Source organism: Megalobrama amblycephala, linkage group LG14, assembly GCF_018812025.1.
Source record: "Megalobrama amblycephala isolate DHTTF-2021 linkage group LG14, ASM1881202v1, whole genome shotgun sequence".
NCBI classification, from domain to species: domain Eukaryota; kingdom Metazoa; phylum Chordata; class Actinopteri; order Cypriniformes; family Xenocyprididae; genus Megalobrama; species Megalobrama amblycephala.
Window position 1 is genome coordinate 11,578,855 of NC_063057.1, and position 24,023 is coordinate 11,602,877.

Consider the following 24,023-nt stretch of genomic DNA (forward strand, 5'->3'; position numbering starts at 1 on the left):
TTTGTTAAAGTCATCAATTTGCATTATTTCAACTTCTTTTTTAAAGAAGAGTAACCAACTGAGCAGCTATAACACTCTGTCCATCTGTACCAGGTGCATTTTTCACATAACGCCCAACCCAGCATACCCGGTTAAAAAAGTCACCACTCGCCAAATGCATGCCATACGCATTAACATTCTTTATGCAATGTCAGATTATAATTGTCACTTCTTTGGCTTAAAGCCACCATGAAATCAAAATGGACAATTCTTGTTTTTATGGAATAATGCCTTATTTATTATAAATAAAATAAATGTATTATGTCCTCAAAATCTTTAATCAAAATAGCTTCCCCTCCCTCTTGCAGCGATTTATCATCTCTAATGACATGACAGCCTGTCACTCACATGAGATCACAGTAATGGCAAACCAGAACCATCCAATCAATTCTCGATGGACATAATCAAGTCCCGCCCTACATTTTTTTTTTCTCATTCAAGAAGCTGTTTCACTCAAACAATAGGGAAGAAAAAGGATAGCAACATCCGTTTCATGCTGACTTTATATTCAACCTTTCAGTTTCTGGACACCAACGAATGATTATGATCCTTCAGTAAGGCCCAAGATGTTTTTCCTTTCATCTCATTCTCCCTTTCTCACAGTTTCTCATGTCTTGTGACATTTCAAACAGCGGCTCGAAGCAGGAGGCCTCCATATTATGAACAAATTCTCATCTGAGGAACAGATGGTTTAAGTCTTGCGTCCTCAGGAAATAAATTAACAGATAAAGCTACAGAACAAAGAAATCCAGCGTCCCCTCTCGCCTCTATTTTGTGTTAAATGAGATGGCGTGGAGATGTTAAAAGCTCTGAAGGCGTCCTGTAATTGCTATGTTGTGCTTGGAAAAAAGCTTTGCCACCATTAACCTCTCCTCAATACAATTCACTTCACATGTCTGGCAATTACGTGGCCAATAATGCTCCATTCTTGCAAATGTGTGTGTTCTTGACTTCCTGTAATTAAATTGGGCTTTTCACATGTAATCTGAAATCGTGGAGAGGTCAAAATGGGCACTTGTAATCACCATTGATCGAATTTGAAGTAGAGGTGCAAATACTTAATCCTCTATTTTTCTTCCGTGCTAAATTGTCCTGATGGGAAGGTCAGGGATTCAGCTAAGGGGTCAGGGGTAGGACGGTATTGTTTTCTCCCTCGTTTCGATCTTTGGCAGAATATGAGTTGTGCAAAAAATAAAAGAACAGACAACAAGCGCTCAACTTTTTTGACAGACATTGTAACTTCTTAAGAGCAAGAGGCATCTCTTCTTTGAAAAGTCACCATCTCTCAAGTAGATTATGAAGTTGAGTATCGAAAAGTTATTTTGCTCATGCTCTAAAATTGACATTAACTCCTAGGTGATGTATGCTCTGAAGCATTTCGTGTAGCCATAACTATCAGTCACCAAAGGCCACATATGCTGCAATGCATCTTTTCAACATTTTCTATGAAGTTAGACCTTTAGAATGATCCATTTAATGTGCTGACACCTGCACAATGCCCTAACGCGACAGCTCAACACATTTACTCTGCGATGCCATAAACAACTGTAGGACGTTCTTTCTGGAACCCTGTTCTCGATCCACAAAGCAGCAGAATAAGGTTGTCAGCCCTGGTTTAAAGTGCTAAATACAAAAGTTCACTCACAGTTTGGTTATAAACAAAAGGGACTGCCTGAAATTGTCATGTAAATCAGGAAGGAATGGTTAGCTTGAGCTATGCTAAGCACTCAACATTAATAATATAAGGGGGGAGATAAAATTAGCATAAATGACAGAAGCTTTGAATTTTTAGAAAAGGTGCTTGACTTCAGTTATTCATTCATATAGATTTATTCATATTCAATTTCCCTTAGTTGAAGACTGCTGTTGTAGGAACAAGACAATTCAAGATTTACACCTGTTAGTAAACACAATTCCAAACATTGACTCTGTGAACGCAGTCTCTGTGTCAGCCGCCATTTTGTTTGCATTGGAGAACTTAAAGCTCACAATGCTGGCATTTCCATTCAAGCTAAACGGTTTTGAGATCAGTCGCCTGGACACATTATGTTTTTGGATGGTCCCCTCCAGTTGAGATTAGCTTAATTAGCTGTGAAGAGCAGTGACTCGTGGGACTGAGCATGTTTGGTGCAGATAATTGCAGGGCTAGCGTGGCACACCCCGGTGCCCAGCTTGCAACTGCAGGTGGGTTGGCACCGAGAAGTGCCTATCAAAGTGCACATCTGGGCCCTGCGGGGGTTGAAAACTTTCATTACACCCCTCTTCAAAATACCCCTCCGAATCCCCGCACACCCCTGCCAGATTTTCTTGCTGAAAAGCGCTCCAAAGCTTTTGGACGGTTTTTCTGTGGCGAGGGCATAATTATTTTGGTTTCGCTGTGATTTTCACTTGAAAGAGGTTTCGCACCTTTCATCTTGGTTGTTTATTGAATACACAGATGCGTGAAAATATTTGACCACCATTGTTTTTTGGAAGTCCATTAAAGCCTGCGTTTTATCTCCTGATACGAGCATCTACGTTATTATCTCATAATAGCAGTTCCTCAAGTCAATTCCTCAAGTTGTTGTCTTTTTAGAGGGCTGTTTACAGTAATTACCCTGTTGAGGCAGTAACTTTCGATGTCAGAAAACAATTACCCTTTACTTTCAGGAAGATATTCTGTTCTCGATCTCACACCCGGGTTGTAAAAACTGTCTCCGTTGTGCTTTTACCGAGAAGAGAGAGAGGACCAGACAGAGGGCCTAATGAATGAAGGGCCTAATGAGTGAAGGATGTTCATGTGATGCTCATGAGTTTTAAACACGCACATGGTCTTTCTGGGCAATTATCGCGGGTCTCTGCCTCAGCCTAAGCGAGCTGACAGGTCAGTGGAGAGCTGTTCTATCTGCCCTGCAGTGGAAAGCTAAGAGGCCCATAATTCATCATTAGGATATCAGAGTCCAGGTGCAGATTAGAACTGATTGAGCCAGCAGCCAGGCAAAGTCAGGGCACTCAAGGAGGAAAATCTTATCCCACAGACAATTCCCAGGTCACGCCCGCTGTAATTGAAATAATTTTGCCCCAAGAGTTGTTTAATCTTCGAAAATCACATGTGTAGGCGCTAGATTGAAGAAAGTACACGTCTGATAGCATCTGCCAACCCATTCCAACTGCTCCCTCTTTTTTTTTTTATAGAGACAGGCAACTTTTCTTTTCAATCCAAATACTATCAAAACCAACACCTTTATATAATGGAACGTTTTTCTGATTTCTGAGGATAAAATGGGTAATTACAACTATTTACCTTTAAAAGTCATAATTAAATGGTCTAAGCTGCAGATTAGTTAGATTTGTTTTACCTTTATTAACAATAATTACAGTGCACGATCAATCATTTAAAGACCACATGAAATCTAAATGGGAGTTTCTGCCTTTTAGTCCATGTGCACTAGCTTTTGAAGTAATCTAAATGCTGACAAAACATTTTTAGCAGAACAAAACTCTCAAATCTCTCTCGGTAAAATTAGGCAAAATGACTAATGACTCATCCTGTACTACACAGATTTCTGTCCAACCAAATGCTGTCTAAAATGAGAATGTCCTTCCTCCTAAAAACAACTGAAATTGAAAAGCAAGTAGCAAATCATGACTATGACAAACCTGAAGCCTATTGGCTTTTTAAAAACAATAACAACAACAAAAAAGGCACAAAACTTTGATTCAATAGGAAATGTCAACAATAATTAAGCAATTTTATAGGGTCTTCTGTTGTTTAAAGTTATATCAAACATAAAAAAAAAACAATTATCCTATTAAAAAGTTACATTTAGCTTATGTAGAGAAATAACTCCATATTATGCTTCTTTTTACTGTCAGGTAGGTTTTTTCACATAGACGCTAATGATACGCATACATTTTTATGCTAATAAATAATATATTCACTAGCAAGTTTTTAACTCAGGATTCAAAACACTTACAGTTGATATTTTTATGCGAGGATCAATCCTCTCGACAACATCGGTAATGCGAGCATCAATATTTCAAGATTAATCTAACTTTTTTAACTCACGCCACCCCAAATATTGACGTTAAAAGTTAGCGCCGACGCTAACCGCAGACACAGCGCTGCACGGTAGCTGCGAGAGAGCCTGCTGCTCGAGACGCAACAAATCATTTGTCTGTTATTAACCCTGAGCCTGTAATTATGCAGATTGCCATAGATTTTCCCTGGGTGCCGAGAAGTGAGATCCAGGGGTTGCTCTCAGCGTGGCAGGCGGACGCGAGAACGGCCGCGCATTACTGAACTTGCCACATTCATCACTGTGACTGATGGCACAGGCGGCCGGTCCCCGGGTCCCGGTGGTTAATGTAGTGGGTAATTAACTGTCATTTGCCTGGTAATAGGCCGATGATCAATGGTTTGTGAGGAAACAAATTCTAATTCGGCAGCTGATGAATGCACGCTGAGGCCAGAGCGATTGAAGTCACGGGGGTGGCGGCGGGAGAGAGGAGCAAGATGGAGAGAGGGAGCCACTGTCAGAATTTCAAATGCTTCTGGAGGTGGTGGCGTTATCATTCTTTCTCTTTTCCTTGAAAAAAAAGGTACAGAAAGGAGAAAGCAATGCTTAATTTGTTGCCCTTGATGTTCAGAAAATACCCAAACAAATGAAGCGAAAAGAATACTGGCCTGACGTTTCAGATAAACGTTATGCTTTGTTCAAAATCCCATTTACTTTTTTTTTTTTTTTTTTTCCAACATTCACAGGCCCCGGGACCCCCCACCCAAACATTATCTACCATGGCTGTACAGAATTCAAGCTCTGTTTCAATTCAATAACGTGGATTTGAATTGAATTGGCCATACCCCACAGGAAGTAGAATTAAATTTTAATTGAAATGGCAGGAAGCTAAATTTACTGAATTGTAATTAAAAGAAATTCAACACAGGCAATGTATTATTTATTTTATTTGATTTTAAATTAAGTGTTCTTCCACATTGGCCCACAAAAGTTAATGTATTAAATTAAATGCAAGTCTCTATAGGTGGCATTTCTTAAGGTGTTGATACACGGGCCAACTTTTTGAGCAATGCTGCCAAGTGATGTTGCTTGGGAACTTTCCCATTCAGAATGGGCAACAAATTTATATCTGGATACTTTAGATCGAAATTTGTTGTCCATTCTCAATGGGAAAGTGCCCAGAGAACATCATTCTGCAAAATTGCCCGGCAACATTGCTCAAAAAGTTGCCCCGTGTATCAACACCTTTACATCAATCAAATAAATCTGTCTTTGCAGGTATTCAAAACCATTTCAGTTAAACTCAAATTGCAGTTCTGCATCATATTTGCCACCTTAATTCATATTCAATTCAAACTGAACCGATTTGGATTTTAATAATCTTAATTCAATTGTGAATTGATCAGAACCATGATTACACTGGATCATTACCAAACTATTTTATGAAAAATGTATTATCTTCTCCATGAACCCCTGGTATACGGGGTCCCAAAATGGCATAGTTTGGACCATATCAGTGTGTCTCATTTCTTTGTGTTATCTGAATCACTTGCATATTAGAGTCCCAGAGGGGTCTCGTTTGATAGGGAGTAATTTACAAGGATTTTGTGTAGCTAGATGAGGATATTGAGGTGACATCGCTCATGCATTTTCCATTGGGGCACTGTCTAATGATTACAGTAAAGCTGCACGCTTGAGCCTCGATGCTGCGACCACTAGGATAAAGCCTTGTGGAATAATTTAATTGGTGTCTGTTTTCCTCTCATCAAATAGGTGCCATTCAACTGTGAAAAGCCGCTGTGCACCTCCAACACCTTTTGTGTCCAATCAGGTGGTACTGATTGCGCATTCTCTTTTAACTTATGAATCCGAGCTGCCATGAATTTTAATTTCAAGCTGCCTCTTCAGCCTGCTAAAATACACATGCTATTTTGTAAGCCTTGATGTCAAAGTGAGCTTGATTTCCTCCATTATACTCTAGAAATATTATACAGCCACTGACCATTGATGGAAAACCGCACTGAGCGATAGACTCAGTTGAACCACGTTTTCTTCACCCTACAGAACATAAATGGGAAGGCCGGTCTGCATTTGTCTTTGGACTCTCAGGGCTTTCTCTTGCAGACTGCATTTAGAGAACATGCACCTCCAAATTCATTACAAGCCAAGAACGCTTAATTTGCCGCCTCCCTTGAGAGCCATTAGCGTCTGTGGCATCAAACTGGCAGACCGGTGAAAGACAAGTGGCAGGTAGGGCTTCATCCGTCTTACTGCCCCTCCCCTTTTTCTGTTGGGCTGAGAAACAGAGCTTTCTGTGAGTCTTCTGTATAGAGGGATAGTTACGGCGCAGTTCCCTAATTTTAACAGCAGTGGGTCTTTATCATTTCTGTGGAAGTGCACCACTTGTGGTCGACCAATATGTAGATTGCCGAAGCCAGTATTATTCATTTACACTGCCGTTCAAAAGTTTGGGGTCAGTAAGATTTTTTTTTTTTAAAGAAAGAAAGAAAGAAATTAATATTTTTGTTCAGCAAGGATGCATTAAATGATTCAAAAGTGACAGTAAAGATATGCATAATGTTAAAAAATGTGTACAAATAAATGCCGTTATTTTGAACTTTCTATTAAAAATCACGGTTTCCACAAAAATATTAACTTTTTTTTTTTTTCAACAGTGATAATAAATATTTCTTAAGCACTAAATTAGCATATTAGAATGATTTCTGAAGGATAATGTGACACTGAAGACTGGTGATGATGCTGAAAATTCATAAATAAAACTAAAATATATTAAAATAGAAAAGTGTTATTTTAATTTGTAATAATATTTCACAATATTACTACTTTCTGTATTTAATAAATGTAGCCTTGGTGAGCATTTTTTGAAAGAGGTTTTTGAAACTTCTTTCAAAAATATTTTCTTAATCTTACACATACACAGACACATTCAAAAATGATTTTAACAAATTTACAGCTCATATAATAACTGTGGTTTACTAAATAACGAGTAAATGAGTACTTTTATAAAATTACAAGCTGTACATTTCTGCTTTTTATTAAAAATAATTGAAGGATGAGTCCTTCATTTTTTTCTTTGCTAATTAACATTGTGACACAAAAGCTGTAAATAGAGCTGAATTTAAAATATTTTTAATCTGCTGCTTAATATGAGATGTTCAGTGTTTATATACCAAAGACAAGTTTAGATCCATAAATCTACTGGTTTACAAAACCATTTCACCCTCACCAAAACTCAAGAGTCTCCCTTTTCACATGATCTAATTCAGCTAGAAACTCAAAAATAAAGGAGTATGTGAATGTAGTGAATGTAAATATGGAGCCAAGGGTACATCTGTCATTTCTGAAACAAGGGAATAGCTAAAATCAGCAGTCAAAAGGAAGAAAACAAATCCCCCAAAGATCCTCATTGTACGTCAAGATACTCATAGCTACTTTCTGATGGATTACAATCCGTTTCATAGAAAAAAAAAACTACAGTAGGTTCTTTAAATAAAAACATCTATTGATTTCTCTGTGCAGCACATGTATTACACAGCCAGATTCTCAGGTGAGAGCAGCCGTTTTCACTCAGTGCCTTGTGTATTTGCAAAGCACAGAACTCTGTCCTCAAATGCTCAAAGCAAAAAGGCATGACTGTCCTATTCCAGGAAAGGTATTGGTTACTTTAAATTTGCACGAGATGAGACGTTTTGAGCTCACAGCTCGCTAGAGTGGCAAACCCAATACTGGTTTGATTCAACCTGATGACAAAAAGACCTTCAAGCATAATTTTTTCATATGGATATCATCTATCATTCATCAGCTGAAATCCAGCACATGCATTAATGCATCTTTTCTCTCCAGAACATGCATTAAATACATGCGCCATAATCATTTTCTTTATATAAGCGAGCTGAACACAGCGGATCTATCATCCTTTTTCTATTTACGTTTAGATCTATGATATATTTTCAATTGCAAGATGGAAGTGGAAAAAATATGCCTCATCATTTCATCGGTTTCATGCTGAGGCCTTCTGGCTATGCACTTTTTTGAAAGTAGTGGAGACGTGATAACATGAACGTGTCTATATTTAGACAGCTCAAAGGGAAAGGCATAATTCCTTTAATTAAATCGGCACCAATCCACAGCACGAAGCCTCGTTTCCTTACTCTTCTTACCTGGAAAACTATTGGAGATATCCTTCATCGTCTCAAGGTGCGTTCACAGTAGTCCTTAATTTTGTAGGTATTCATGAGAGTACAATCTATCTGCTTGGCTCTTTTTTATTTGCCTGTGGGAAACATAGTTTCTGAAGGTTAATAAACAACCCTGCATATCCCAGGCCCCAAGATCATTTATCAGATTGCGATCTCTTACAGAGCCGGAGAGTGGCATGCAGTTTTATCATTTTAACAACGACGGCTAAAAGTGCCCGAAGAAGTCCGCCTAATAGGTTATTTTGTTATATGATTTCGTTATCAGATTTTTTTTCCCCCCTTCCCCTCTTTACTCGTTCTAGGTCGCGGTAGAGTAACAGCCATGAATCCCTAATGAATCCTCTCCGTAATGTCCCGCGAGCAGGCTGGAAAATAATAGGCTCGTCCCTGGGCAGCGGCTCTGTGGCGTTAACCCTACCCGGCCCGGCCATCTCCATGATGGTCACACCACACTCTGCTTTTGTGCTTTTGCACAGTCTTTTTCAAGCCGAAATATCAAAAAAGAAGGTGTCATGGGAAATATTGGAGTAGGACTTGGTATTGATACAGTATTGATACTTGATTCAGCTCGATTCACTTTGTTCAACTGGGCATATTTCAGCTATAATAGTTTTGCGTTTATTTGAAATTAATTTCCGGTTCCGTTCACACAACCCAGCTTTTCAGATAATGCAGTTGTGAGTCCTGAATATTTACGGGTGAGTTTGGTTATAGAATGCAGTTGTCACTCCCGTAAATACTGTGTGTGAATGTAACTGTATTAAAGTAAATGAAAATTCTGTCATTAGACCTTTGTTCATCTTCGGAACACAAATTAAGATATATTTGATAAAATCTGATGGCTCAGTGAAACTTTTCGAAACCCTTAGGACGAAACAAAACCTCGTTTACTGAAATCACATGACTTTGGCAGTTTGATACACACTCCGAACCACTGATTTGAAGAAAAAAAAGATTCGTAAAGCTTCGAAGCTTCATGAAGCAGTGTTCTGTATTCGCCCATCACTAGATATTGTTGAATGAAGTCGTTATTTCAGGTTTTTTGGCGCACAAGAAGTATTCTCGTCACTTCCTAACATTAAGGTTGAACCACTGTACACTCACATGAACTGTTTTAAATATGTCTTTAGTAGCTTTCTGGGCATTGAAAGTGTTAATTATCTTGCTGTTAATGGAGGCCTCACTGAGCCATCAGATTTTATCAAAAATATCTTAATTTGTGTTCCAAAGATTAACGAAGGTCTTACAGGTGTGGAATGACATGAGGGTGAGTAATTAATGACAGAATTTTCATTTTTGGGTGAACTAACCCTGTAAGGACTCAAATACAGAACTGACTACCATTTTCTGTTGCTGTGTACGTGGCTCAATTGATCCCAAGTTCTTGTATGAACACTGTAATAATTTGTAAAATTATTATATAATTATAAACTCCTATGGAAGGTTTATCTTTGTGGATGATTCATTAAAGAGTTAGAGTCATTTGTTTGTGAATGGCTGCTTTGAAGTTTTTGATTAAATAAAAAGAATCAGTTCATAGGAGTCATTTGTTTGTGAATCCAACTACACTGGTTGCTTACGAATCCCTCCTTAGAATCCCATTTCGATCTTAGCATTGATGTGGTTGATCCAATGATTCTGACCCTAAAACTTTACATCTTTTTCAATCTGTCAGGTTGTTCGGCGTGACAGGGAACTGTGCGGCTTGCAGTAAACTCATCCCAGCATTTGAGATGGTCATGAGAGCCAAGGAGAACGTCTATCATCTGGACTGCTTTGCCTGCCAGCTGTGCAATCAGAGGTTAGTCAATTTATATTCGGTTTTCTCAAACATTTTGTACTTAAATGTATGTATCTCGTAGATGTGTTGAGCCCCTTAAAACTCAAATGTTGCCTTGAATCCAAAGCATCTTACAGTACATTTACTACAAGAATGGTCCGGCTTAACCCCACTATCGTGTCTTGCTCAAGGGCACAATGGCGATAGGGAATCCCAGCAACTCTCTGGTTCATGAATCAAACCTCCTGGGGTTTGAAAAATGACCTTCGGATTAAAGCCCACCACCCTACCACCGAAAGATGGTTTGGGCAGGTGTTTTCTTATCCAAATTACATCAGTGTGTTTACTACAGGTACCATACCCCTGGAGCAAGAAGTACATTGCTCAAGGGCAAAACAGTGATATAGGAGAAAACTCTCCAGCACACGAATCACCCTTCAGGGGTTTGAACTGGCAACCTTCGGATTGCTGGCACAGTTGTATTGACATATTGAACCACCATCAGACGCAATTTCTAGTGGTTCTAAACAACAACCTCTGAACTACAAGCCCATTTGTGTTGCCACCACCCTACCACAAAAACTGCCATTTAATAGGCAGTATGTATCCAAAGTGGCTGATTGTACATCTCTTCATGCCTTGTTCAAGGGCACAATGATGATCGGGAACAAAATAACCCTCAAAATCATGAATCACCTCCTCTGGGGTTTGAACTAATGACTTTGGACAGTTTGGATGGATTAACCACTGAAATACAACCACTGCTGATCATTTTAGGCTCAAAAAGAAAGAGGTTACCTCAAGTAATAATGAATTTGGCCTTTATCTGACCTACCTGAAGGCTTTTCTACTACATTTAATTGTATTGAATTTACTTATTTGTAGGTTTATGACACACCCCACCCTCCAATATTCTGAATAGCAGATTTTTTAAATGTTATATTTTTATTACACATTCCATTGCCTCTAATCTTGAATATTTCCATATACCCTTCTTGTTGAGGTCACACATCATGTTTTTACAGTAATTGTCCTATGAATGTTAAAACAAGAATCAATTTAAATCATCTTTTCATGTCAAAATGAATTGCTTATTGCTGTGGTTCACCATCAAAAACGGCAATATAACACTTAAATATAGCTGCGAGCAGCGATGGCGGGCCCAAGCCCGGTGGCACCGCCACCCCGGTGGCTTCAGGGCAACTGTGCACAGCGGGCAATAGGCACTTAAAACGGTTAAACATCAAAGGACTATGTCAAATTCACTCCACATTTACTGCACTACAAGGTGCCGCTATAGAGCCCCTCCTCCCTGCCCATTTTCAAAGGATTACATGTGCCAAGTTTTAACATTATTCTGATGAATTTTGAAGCAAATCAGGTAAAAATAAGAGGGTGATCTCAATGTATGCTGAAAGTGACACATTTTCTGCTTCCAGTTGGTGGCGCTATGACTTTGAATCACAATAGTCACATCCATGTGATCAGCCTTGTACAACGAAGACTAAGCCGAAGTTTCATCAAAATCAATTAATGTATGCAGAAGTTATAACACTTTGTTTCCCTTTTCTTGCCATAAATTCGTTGCCTCGCCACGGCCAAACCGTTTGAGATATCCAAAATCCGTTTGCAATTAAACAACTTCAATGTGTTAGCAACAAGTTAAAAAAAGCTTGGTGTAAATTGGATAAACCCTGTAGGAGTAGTAGTATAAAATTCATAGCCTGTTTTTTCAAAAAATTAACATTCAAACCAAAATAGCTGACTTCCTGTTGGTCGGAGCTAATGAATGTAAATTAGAAAATTGTCCGGCTTGATGAGAACAATATGTGTACCAAGTTTGGTGACTGTAGGAAAAACAAACCCCCCCACTTTTGTCAAAAGGTGGCGCTACTGAGCCCCTCCACCACGCCCATTTCTATGGCTTTGTCCATGTCTACTGGTTGACAATATTGATGTGTGTGTCGAGTTTCATGCAATTTGAAGCATGTTAAGAGCCTCAAAAACACTCAAGAATATTATTACAGTTTGACCTGTTGCCATGGCAACAATATTTCAAATATCAAAAATCCTGTCATAGGTCTACATCTGCTGTGTATTGACATTACACTGATGAAGTTTGAAGCAAATCAGGTAAAAATAAGAGGGTGATCTCAAAACATTTCAAAAAGTGATACACTTCCTGCTGCCAGTTGGTGGCGCTATAACTTTGACTCACAATAGTCACATACATGTGATCAGACTCCTATAACGAACACACTTGTGAAGTTTCATAAAGATCAATATATGTATGCAGACGTTATAACACATTTCCTGTTTCCTTTTTCTCGCCATAAATTCGTTGCCTCGCCACGGACAAACCGTTCGAGATATCAAAAATCCCCTGGCAATTTTTAATCATCAGTGTCTTGACTTCATGCTGACCGAGTTTGGTGGCGATCGGATTAATCGTCTAGGAGGAGTATATCAAATTCCAGAGCATGCGTTTTTCAAACAACCCTTAATAGCTGACTTCCTGTTGGCGTGACGTTTAACTTAGAGCACGAAAGTTGTTCGGCCCGATGAGGTCTATATGTGTACCGAGTTTCAGACTAATACGTGCAAGCGTGTTTAATATATGGACCAAATTTTCAGACCTTTTTCAAGGGGGCGCTGTTGAGCCCCCCTGCCACGCCCGGGTACCAGCTTCTGCCCGGCCCTGTTGGCCGCGGATTCCAATGTGTGTGCCAATTTTCAAGAGTTTTTGAGCATGTTAAGGCCCCCAAAAAGCCCCGGAAGACGGAAAAAAAAAATAAATAAATAAAAAAAAAAAAATAAATAAATAAATATAGCTGCGAGCAGCGATGGCGGGCCCAAGCCCGGTGGCACCGCCACCCCGGTGGCTTCAGGGCAACTGTGCACAGCGGGCAATAGGCACTTAAAACGGTTAAACATCAAAGGACTATGTCAAATTCACTCCACATTTACTGCACTACAAGGTGCCACTATAGAGCCCCTCCTCCCTGCCCATTTTCAAAGGATTACATGTGCCAAGTTTTAACATTATTCTGATGAATTTTGAAGCAAATCAGGTAAAAATAAGAGGGTGATCTCAATGTATGCTGAAAGTGACACATTTTCTGCTTCCAGTTGGTGGCGCTATGACTTTGAATCACAATAGTCACATCCATGTGATCAGCCTTGTACAACGAAGACTAAGCCGAAGTTTCATCAAAATCAATTAATGTATGCAGAAGTTATAACACTTTGTTTCCCTTTTCTTGCCATAAATTCGTTGCCTCGCCACGGCCAAACCGTTTGAGATATCCAAAATCCGTTTGCAATTAAACAACTTCAATGTGTTAGCAACAAGTTAAAAAAAGCTTGGTGTAAATTGGATAAACCCTGTAGGAGTAGTAGTATAAAATTCATAGCCTGTTTTTTCAAAAAATTAACATTCAAACCAAAATAGCTGACTTCCTGTTGGTCGGAGCTAATGAATGTAAATTAGAAAATTGTCCGGCTTGATGAGAACAATATGTGTACCAAGTTTGGTGACTGTAGGAAAAACAAACACCCCCACTTTTGTCAAAAGGTGGCGCTACTGAGCCCCTCCACCACGCCCATTTCTATGGCTTTGTCCATGTCTACTGGTTGACAATATTGATGTGTGTGTCGAGTTTCATGCAATTTGAAGCATGTTAAGAGCCTCAAAAACACTCAAGAATATTATTACAGTTTGACCTGTTGCCATGGCAACAATATTTCAAATATCAAAAATCCTGTCATAGGTCTACATCTGCTGTGTATTGACATTACACTGATGAAGTTTGAAGCAAATCAGGTAAAAATAAGAGGGTGATCTCAAAACATTTCAAAAAGTGATACACTTCCTGCTGCCAGTTGGTGGCGCTATAACTTTGACTCACAATAGTCACATACATGTGATCAGACTCCTATAACGAACACACTTGTGAAGTTTCATAAAGATCAATATATGTATGCAGACGTTATAACACATTTCCTGTTTCCTTTTTCTCGCCATAAATTCGTTGCCTCGCCACGGACAAACCGTTCGAGATATCAAAAATCCCCTGGCAATTTTTAATCATCAGTGTCTTGACTTCATGCTGACCGAGTTTGGTGGCGATCGGATTAATCGTCTAGGAGGAGTATATCAAATTCCAGAGCATGCGTTTTTCAAACAACCCTTAATAGCTGACTTCCTGTTGGCGTGACGTTTAACTTAGAGCACGAAAGTTGTTTGGCCCGATGAGGTCTATATGTGTACCGAGTTTCAGACTAATACGTGCAAGCGTGTTTAATATATGGACCAAATTTTCAGACCTTTTTCAAGGGGGCGCTGTTGAGCCCCCCTGCCACGCCCGGTACCAGCTTCTGCCCGGCCCTGTTGGCCGCGGATTCCAATGTGTGTGCCAATTTTCAAGAGTTTTTGAGCATGTTAAGGCCCCCAAAAAGCCCCGGAAGACGGAAAAAAAAAAAAAAAAAAAAAAAAAAAATAATAATCCTTAGAAAAAATATAGCTGCGAGCAGCGATGGCGGGCCCAAGCCCGGTGGCACCGCCACCCCGGTGGCTTCAGGGCAACTGTGCACAGCGGGCAATAGGCACTTAAAACGGTTAAACATCAAAGGACTATGTCAAATTCACTCCACATTTACTGCACTACAAGGTGCCACTATAGAGCCCCTCCTCCCTGCCCATTTTCAAAGGATTACATGTGCCAAGTTTTAACATTATTCTGATGAATTTTGAAGCAAATCAGGTAAAAATAAGAGGGTGATCTCAATGTATGCTGAAAGTGACACATTTTCTGCTTCCAGTTGGTGGCGCTATTACTTTGAATCACAATAGTCACATCCATGTGATCAGCCTTGTACAACGAAGACTAAGCCGAAGTTTCATCAAAATCAATTAATGTATGCAGAAGTTATAACACTTTGTTTCCCTTTTCTTGCCATAAATTCGTTGCCTCGCCACGGCCAAACCGTTTGAGATATCCAAAATCCGTTTGCAATTAAACAACTTCAATGTGTTAGCAACAAGTTAAAAAAAGTTTGGTGTAAATTGGATAAACCCTGTAGGAGCAGTAGTATAAAATTCATAGCCTGTTTTTTCAAAAAATTAACATTCAAACCAAAATAGCTGACTTCCTGTTGGTCGGAGCTAATGAATGTAAATTAGAAAATTGTCCGGCTTGATGAGAACAATATGTGTACCGAGTTTGGTGATTGTAGGAAAAACTAACCCCCCCACTTTTGTCAAAAGGTGGCGCTACTGAGCCCCTCCACCACGCCCATTTCTATGGCTTTGTCCATGTCTACTGGTTGACAATATTGATGTGTGTGTCGAGTTTCATGCAATTTGAAGCATGTTAAGAGCCTCAAAAACACTCAAGAATATTATTACAGTTTGACCTGTTGCCATGGCAACAATATTTCAAATATCAAAAATCCTGTCATAGGTCTACATCTGCTGTGTATTGACATTACACTGATGAAGTTTGAAGCAAATCAGGTAAAAATAAGAGGGTGATCTCAAAACATTTCAAAAAGTGATACACTTCCTGCTGCCAGTTGGTGGCGCTATAACTTTGACTCACAATAGTCACATCCATGTGATCAGACTCCTATAACGAACACACTCGTGAAGTTTCATAAAGATCAATATATGTATGCAGACGTTATAACACATTTCCTGTTTCCTTTTTCTCGCCATAAATTCGTTGCCTCGCCACGGCCAAACCGTTCGAGATATCAAAAATCCCCTGGCAATTTTTAATCATCAGTGTCTTGACTTCATGCTGACCGAGTTTGGTGGCGATCGGATTAATCGTCTAGGAGGAGTATATCAAATTCCAGAGCATGCGTTTTTCAAACAACCCTTAATAGCTGACTTCCTGTTGGCGTGGTGTTTAACTTAGAGCACGAAAGTTGTTCGGCCCGATGAGGTCTATATGTGTACTGAGTTTCATACTAATACGTGCAAGCGTGTTTAATATATGGACCAAATTTTCAGACTTTTTTCAAGGGGGCGCTGTCGAGCCCCCCTGCCACGCCCGGGTACCAGCCTCTCCGGCGTCCTAATGGCCGCGGATTCCAATGTGTGTGCCAATTTTCAAGAGTTTTTGAGCATGTTAAGGCCCCCAAAAAGCCCCGGAAGACGGAAAAAAAATAAAAAAAAAAAAAAAAAAAAAAAATAATAATAATCCTTAGAAGAACAAGAGGGCCCTGCGCGAATTTTCGCTTGGGCCCTAACAAGAGGGCCCTGCGCGAATTTTCGCTTGGGCCCTAAATATTCTGTGGCCTGCAGTTTTCTTCATTACTTTGGGCAAATTGTGTTGTTTGTCTTCATTCATTCTAAGAAGAAGAGGCCATTTGTCTTAGAATGTGGCCAAATAAAGAAAAAAGCTCATGCATGGGCTGTTCATTAGATATCTGCTTCATACAAACACACAGGTGCCAGGGAGAAGTACACACAAGAGGGGCCGATTGCAGGATCCGGTTACGCTCAATTAACACCAGGTTATTGTCTTGCCACTTCACTTGACTGCACGAACCACGCTCACCTAATCTAAGAAGTCAGCTAATCTTCATCAGCAGAGCCACAGACAGGTCTACCCGCTTGCCCGGCATTACAACCCATTTAGAGCCAGGCAAATCTTTCTTTTTACATTAGGCCAGCCGATCAACTGTTTAATAAAATCTGCGTCGGTCTGCTTTGCACGCTCTGACGAGGCCTCTATGCATCTTTCGTTCGCCCATCACAATTTCGCTGGTGTTCACCACAAGATTTATAGCATGGAGCTGATGCTAATTGCCCATATCTCAGACCGTACCTTACATTTCCTATCAGTTTATTGACACTTTTGGATGTTTTGCTGGAGAGATGGATGTACATAGGTGTCCTTCACAACAAACTCACATTCAAGTACATTAAAAAGTATTTGGAAACTTATGCAATACTTAAAAATGTATTGCATTTCATACATAATATTAAATCAGATCCCATTTATTCTGTTCTGCAGAACTGATTTCACACACATTTTTGAACAAGTTGGTATAGGCAAAAAATGCAAAAACAAGTAAATGCAAAAAATGTCATAATTTGTTTCATGCAACTTTTTTAACCAAGTTTAGTTACCCATTTGATTTTGAATACATTGAAATTAATATGTGCAGCTTAAATGATTAGTTCACTTTCAAATGAAAATTAGCCCAAGCTTTACTCACCCTCAAGCCATCCTAGGTGTACATGCCTTTCTTTTTTCTGATGAACACAGTCGGAGAAATATTAATAAATATCCTGACGCATCCAAGCTTTATAATGGCAATGAACAGGGTTCACGAGTATGAGCTGAAGAAAGTGCTTCCATCCATATCCATCCATCATAAACATACTCCACACGGCTCTAGGGGGTTAATGAAGGTCTTCTTAAGCGAAGTGATGCATTTGTGTAAAAAAAATCCATATTTAACAAGTTATGAAGTAAAATATCTAGCCTCCGCCAGACCACCTTCCATATTCAATGTACGAAGAAACGCGTGCAGTTCAAAAAGCTTACGCTACATCCTACACCTTCCCTATTCAACTTATGGAAAAAGTGTAACTGACGCGAAGCCAGTTTACACTTTCTTCGTAACTTGAGTACGGAAGGTGGTCTGGCGGAAGCTAGATATTTTACATCATAACTTGTTAAATAGGGATAATTTTTTACACAAACGCATCGCTTCGCTTCGCTTCAGAAGGCCTTTATTAATCCCCGGAGCTGTGTGGAGTACACGTTTATGATGGATGGATGTGGATGGATGCACTTTCTTCAGCTCATGCTCGTGACCACTGTTCACTGCCATTATAAAGCTCTGATGCGTCAGGACTATCTCAGCTTGTGTTCATCAGAAAGAAGAAAGTCATATACACCTAGAATGGCTTGAGGGTGAGTAAAGCTTGGGCTAATTTTCATTTGAAAGTGAACTAATCCTTAAGCGTCCAAATGTGTGTTAGGCCCACTGTACATATACAAATCACTACTTTTTATCCTAACTAAACACAAGAGTTTAATTTACACAGATCAGAAAGAACTTCCTGCATTGGATCTCCTACAGCACTGCATCAACAGTCTGATATGCAAATACCCCCCATTTGACCAAGAGAAGATTCATTTGTCAACAAGCTGACGAGACATTATCTCCACAGACACCCGCCACCCGACACGTCTCAGACACTTTGTTGTTCTGTCAGTGCCTTTCGAGAAAGCCTCGCAAATTTTGATGGACTCCTCCAAAAGAGAAAAGGACGGCAGGGCTTTTCATGACGCGTCCGTCATTGTGACAGCTCGGCGCATTACCCGAGTACAGGCTCAGTCCAGTGATGCTCTTTGATAAACATCAACACAAACAGCAAGACTGTCTCAAAAGCCTTTGATGGAAGGAGATCTTTTATTTAGAGAATCACACAGAGCATTATTGTTTTGATTAGCCAATTGGGCCTGATTTCATTTTTGTTTTGTTCCATGCACTTTGTGCTTGAATGAAAACGATGAATAAATCAAGAGGTAAAATTACTAATTTTCATAGTTTAAGGACCTTTTGAAATCAAAAAGTGTTAGCTTTTAAGCGATCTGTATGCTAATATACTTCAAAACCTTGTCAAAATTAATGGTCAAATCAGTCAAAACATTGATGACTCATCCTGCCTTGAGATTTTTATCCAATCAAATGCTCTCTGGAATGAGAATGCCCCACCCTTTTTCTTTAAATAAGGCTGTTTTGTGACTTCGATTGCCTTGAATTTAGTTTTTCCATTTTTCTCTTTTTCATCTATCCTGCTTCTGTCTACTTTCATATACATCCCACCCTGCTCTCTCCCTTCTCATTTCCCCTCCTCAAACAATATTAAAGAGGCCGTGGCCTTTAAAAGAGCCATCTAATCCATCTTACAAAATGCTCTCCTCGCCATCAGTGACGTGGGACAGGCATTCTGATGCTGGTAGCAGGCTAACGGGTCAGTAGAGGTCACGCCGTATAATTATGCTCCTTCATGAGGGTAAGAAATGTCCCGACATTAGCGTTTGATGCTTAAATGATTACAATCAAGCTTTTAATACAGCTGGGCCACCCCTCCTTTTCCCCACACACATCAGCAAGGCCATCATCTCCTACAGAGTCGTTTCATTAGTCAGGCCACACAAAAGCACCATTAAATACTGCCTGTGATTAGCTTGATTTCCACAAAGAGAGTGCTGAACTATGTCTGTCTGGCTCACGTATAGCACCTCCGAAAACCAGAAATTTCCACATAATATTGCAACAAATCTTTTAAGTGAACGAGTCATTCTTCTTCACTTCTCGTAATTTTTTGTTCAAATCTCTCCCTTTTGGAGCATGTGACTGTTTGGCTTTTCCTGCCTTCAAACACTAACTAAAACATAAGAAAATAGCATTTGATTCTGAATGTGATTCATTAGTTAGACCTACTGAATCAATATGTCCCCCACCCCCGTTTCAATGAGTGAGTCAGTGTTTTGAGTCTGAATGAAACTAGTTCATGAATTAACTAAATTATTAATTTATTGTTGTAATTGTTTATCATTTAATTAAAGTAATGCCAATTTTAATAAAGTAAATATAACCTGTTTTGTCTGGTCGTTAATAGTTCAGTTGAGTAAATGAGTTGACTCATTTGAAACACAAAGATATTTGTCACCACCTACTGTAACCTGCCGAAAGGGCCACTGAATGAATCAGTGAACACATGGTTGAAACTTTTTTTTTCTTTTCTGAGAATAGACTCTAAAAATTCACTGAGAAGAATCGAAATTGAAATCAAACATCAAGCTGTGCTCATTATTTTTGTTATAGAACACCCTAATGTTATTTTAGTATTTATGTACTATTATTAGTATTTATTTACAATTTAAATGGCCTTTTATTTTTATATTTTAAGTTCTCATTTTATTTTAAATTAGTGTATTTTAAATTTATTAAAAAATATTTTTTGGTATTTTTTTAAATATTTATATTAAGCTTCAGTTTATATTTTTATTTCATTTTTAGTTTTACTAAATATTTTTCTTGTCATTTTTAGCATTTTTGAATATTTATATTTAGCTTTCATTTATTTTTTTATTTCATTTATAGTTTAGTACATATTTTTTCTTGTCGTTTTTAAGCATTTTTTATATATTTATAATTAGCTTTCATTTACTTTTTATTATTTCATTTTTAGTAATTTAGCACTTCAACCTATTTTATTTCCGTTCTAATCCATTTTTAATTTTTTTTTTTTAAGTTTTAAGTTTAAGTTTTACCACCTGATATTTCTGTTATATTTTATTTCAGCTTTAATTTAATTAACAAAATTGTTTATCATAGTTTTAGTTAACAATAACAACACTGCTAATCACTGACTGAACAATATGTTTCAGAATTTTATGATATCACAGAGGACATCAGTCATGCTCCGTGTCATCCATAGAGTATCCCGTCATCCCATGCAGCCAGACTTAATCTGGCATGACTATTCATGGGTAGGATATGAATCTGCTCACCTGGCTTGAGGTTATATCCTCAGCTTGGTTAACAGGGATTTGGGCGACAGCCACAGCAGTGAGCATGAACGCAGTGTGTTTGTGTGGTTTCGAGACTCTAGCCGGCCGTTAGCCACAGATCAGCCCTGAAGGGACAGCTAATCGATGAGCCTGTCGTCCGCTCAGGCCTCATCAGCCAACCTCAGGAGTCCCAGTTCCCGGTGATGAGCCCGGGCCGTGGCGCTCCGAGGCCCCACGGGAGATTCGGAGAAGGCTGAGGCCTGGGCAGCAGGGCAGGGAGGTCACCTGCACGGGTCACCGTCCTTGTTGGGAAGTCTGGAAAGCCTGAGCCAAATTGGGCTGCACGTGCTCTGGGACTGCGGTAACTAAACGACGCCACAGACAACGGTCTCGTCCCCTCAGAGACATCTGCAAACCTCAGTTCTTGCCTTCAGTCGTTAGAAGAAACCATGCGGTTGCATTGCAGACACTGCGGCAAATCCACTCTATTCTGTCGGATAATGTCTTGTTCACATCCAATGACGTTGACTTTCTTTCTCTCTGTCTATAGACCTCCCTCCGTGATTCATTTCCTCTCTCTTTTCCCTCACTCTTTCAAGTCCTCTCTCCTCCACTCAGCTCCAGCATGTTATTTCACAGAAGAGGAATGTTACTACTCTAGTTAACACAGACCTCAGAGGCAAATAGCTGACGAAGCCATACATCATTAAGTCCACTGCCTTGGAAGCCATCTTTTCTTTAACAAGATGGGTCTCAATAGACATATTCATCATTACTGTCACACCTGAGGAAATGGAGAGAGCCAGAGAGAGGGAATGATGTAGAAATGAAGGAAAGATAATATAAGGGAAAGATGGAAAGAATGTAAAGATATTGTTCATTAAAAAAAAAAATAACTAGGGCTGTCAATCAATTCAAATGTTATTAAATTAATTGATTTAATTCATCCAATTTAAAATTGGATTATTTTATCTTTATAACTTTTTTTTATTTAATCAACAGTAAATACAAAATAATACAATTTTTGTATATATATATATATATATATATATATATATATATATATATATATATATATATATATATATATTCGTCAGCTACAAAAAAAATGGACAAAAGTGTTGCAAAATTTACACAAAAATTAAGATGGTACTTAAATTGTTCTGATGGTAGGAAAAAATAGCACACTTTTCTATAAGGTTCAATTTGTTAACATTATTTAATGCATTAGGTATTATAAACTAACAACAAATAATATTTTTACAGCATTTATTAAGGTAGGTTAATGTCAAATTCATGTTCATTCACTTGAAATGTTAAAAATGTACATGTCCAATTGTCCAATACATGTAAAAGTATTTTTCATTGTTAGTTAATGATACTGATTTGTTAGCCTAACTAAAGCTGACAAATCGAACCTTGTCATAAAGGGTAGCCGAATTTTACCAAAAATGATTTAAAATAATTGCTTAAAATGCTCTGATAGTAATTTACATATGGGCCGGGGGGATCATGATTAACTGCATTCATGTTTTTATCACGTTATTTTCTTTAAAATTAAATCACACTTAATTAATGTGTTAAAATGACAGCCTTAGAAAACACATAAAAAGCCCTAAATTTACGGTCATACCTGAGCAAACACTATATCAAATGCATTTACTTTTTTCTCCTCCACTTGATGGGAAATACTAAAAAGCAATTAAAGCAATCTGAAGTTGAACTCATCTGGGAAGAGAGATTGAAAGGGGAGGGCGAGGGGGGCGCATCAAGCTAAGGGTAATGTAGGTGCTCGGAAACATGTGGCGATCGGTAATGACTGCACGAGTAGGAAAACGGAGGGCAGCGCAAGGGCATTTATTATCGCTACCTCTGATGGGCTGACTGCAATATCCTCGTCATAATTGGCACACAGATGTCACAAACGCTGTTGACATTTCACCAAGCAGAAACAATTTGGCGCTGCGAAACAGGGCGGCGACGAGGCTAAGAGGGAACAGAAAACACAGGCTGTAAATAAACACAGAGAGATCCTATTAGCTGAGAAAGCGAGAGAACGAACGAGCATGAGATGGAGGTGCTCAGAAGAGGAGGTGGAGAGGGCCAGGATGTCAGAGAAGACAGACACTAATGGATTCCTGGCAAGAATGTGTCATTTAAACAGGACGTTTTTATTGGAGTGAATGACACCATTACATTAAGCACACCTCTGCTTTGTGTTAATCACCGTGTCAACAAGCACGATTAATGGATATTACTTGTTGATACTTGGTCCAAACTAATGGCTGCACCTTCCTGCTTGACACTGCCATGTATAACGAATAAAAAAAGTTTTCCCGGAGTGCATGCGAGGGAGGGAGGGAGCCGTTTACAAAGTATCCTTGCGCTCGCTCATTATATTCAACAATGACGGAAAGGGTAATGGCTCTCAGATCTCATTGCGACCCCTCCTTAGGATGTTTAAAGGAATATCGCGGGTTCAATACAAGTTAAGCTCAAACGCTCAAATTCTGATTACCTCAAAAACAAAAACCTGGGTTACACTGAGGCACTTACAACGGAAGGAATAGGGCCAATCCGTGAACGTCAAAATACTCAGTTTTAATAGTATAGCCAAAACATATAAACAATATGAAGATTTTAGTGTGGGAAAAAAATCATACTAACCTGTTGTGTACATTCATAACTTCAATTCAATGACAACGTAGAGCCTAAAACGACTGTAAAAATGATGATTCAAAAGCATTACAGCTCAAATAATACACACATTTTAACATTTTAATTTGTAATTTTTGAATTAATATGTGCTTTTATAAAATGAGCTTCACATTTCTGCTTTTAAATCCTCCAAAAATTGTCCCCATTCACTTCCATTGTTAATGCCTTTCTGTAACCTTGATTTTTGCTTTTTTTTTTTTAAGAAAACTAGGGACGAGCCAAAAATATTTTATCTGGTAATCAACAGTTATGCCACAAAACTGTCAAGCTTAAAGCCGCAAATGGAAGTAGCAACAGATTCTTTCTTCCATTTTGTGACGTTGATCTGAGTGAAACTGATTCTTGAAAAAGAAAATGTAGGGTGGGAACTTGGTTCAGTCCACCCATTGTTGATTGGATGGAGGTAGATCTGAATCCAGGCTTGCAGATGTTTGTAAGAAATGGGCGGTCAAAATGATTGGAGAAGTCGATCGAGTCATAACACTTTAAAAATTACGAGGTCAAAACTCATTTTAAAAAATGAAGCGTGCATATGAATTGTTCACAATAAGATCAATAACATTCATTTAGAAAATCGATTTTTCTAGTTCATGCCGATTTTAACCTGTAATGAACCTCTCTTACAATTCCTTTAAAGAATTAGTTCAGTTCAGAATTAAAATTTCCTGATAATTTACTCACCCCCATGTCATCCAAGATGTTTATGTCTTTCTTTCTTCAG

At 38.8% G+C, this 24,023-nt stretch overlaps 1 protein-coding gene across 7 annotated transcripts in view; it reads left to right on the plus strand.

Moving 5' to 3' along the window:
• The window catches only part of lmo3 (LIM domain only 3), a 53,722-nt gene that overhangs the window by 26,293 nt on the left and 3,406 nt on the right, over positions 1-24,023 (plus strand). For all 7 annotated transcript variants that reach the window (XM_048154856.1, XM_048154853.1, XM_048154851.1 and 4 more), the window contains one exon: positions 9,933-10,058. In XM_048154856.1, coding sequence (XP_048010813.1) covers positions 9,933-10,058 — 126 coding nt within the window. The remainder of the gene's footprint in view (positions 1-9,932; positions 10,059-24,023) is intronic.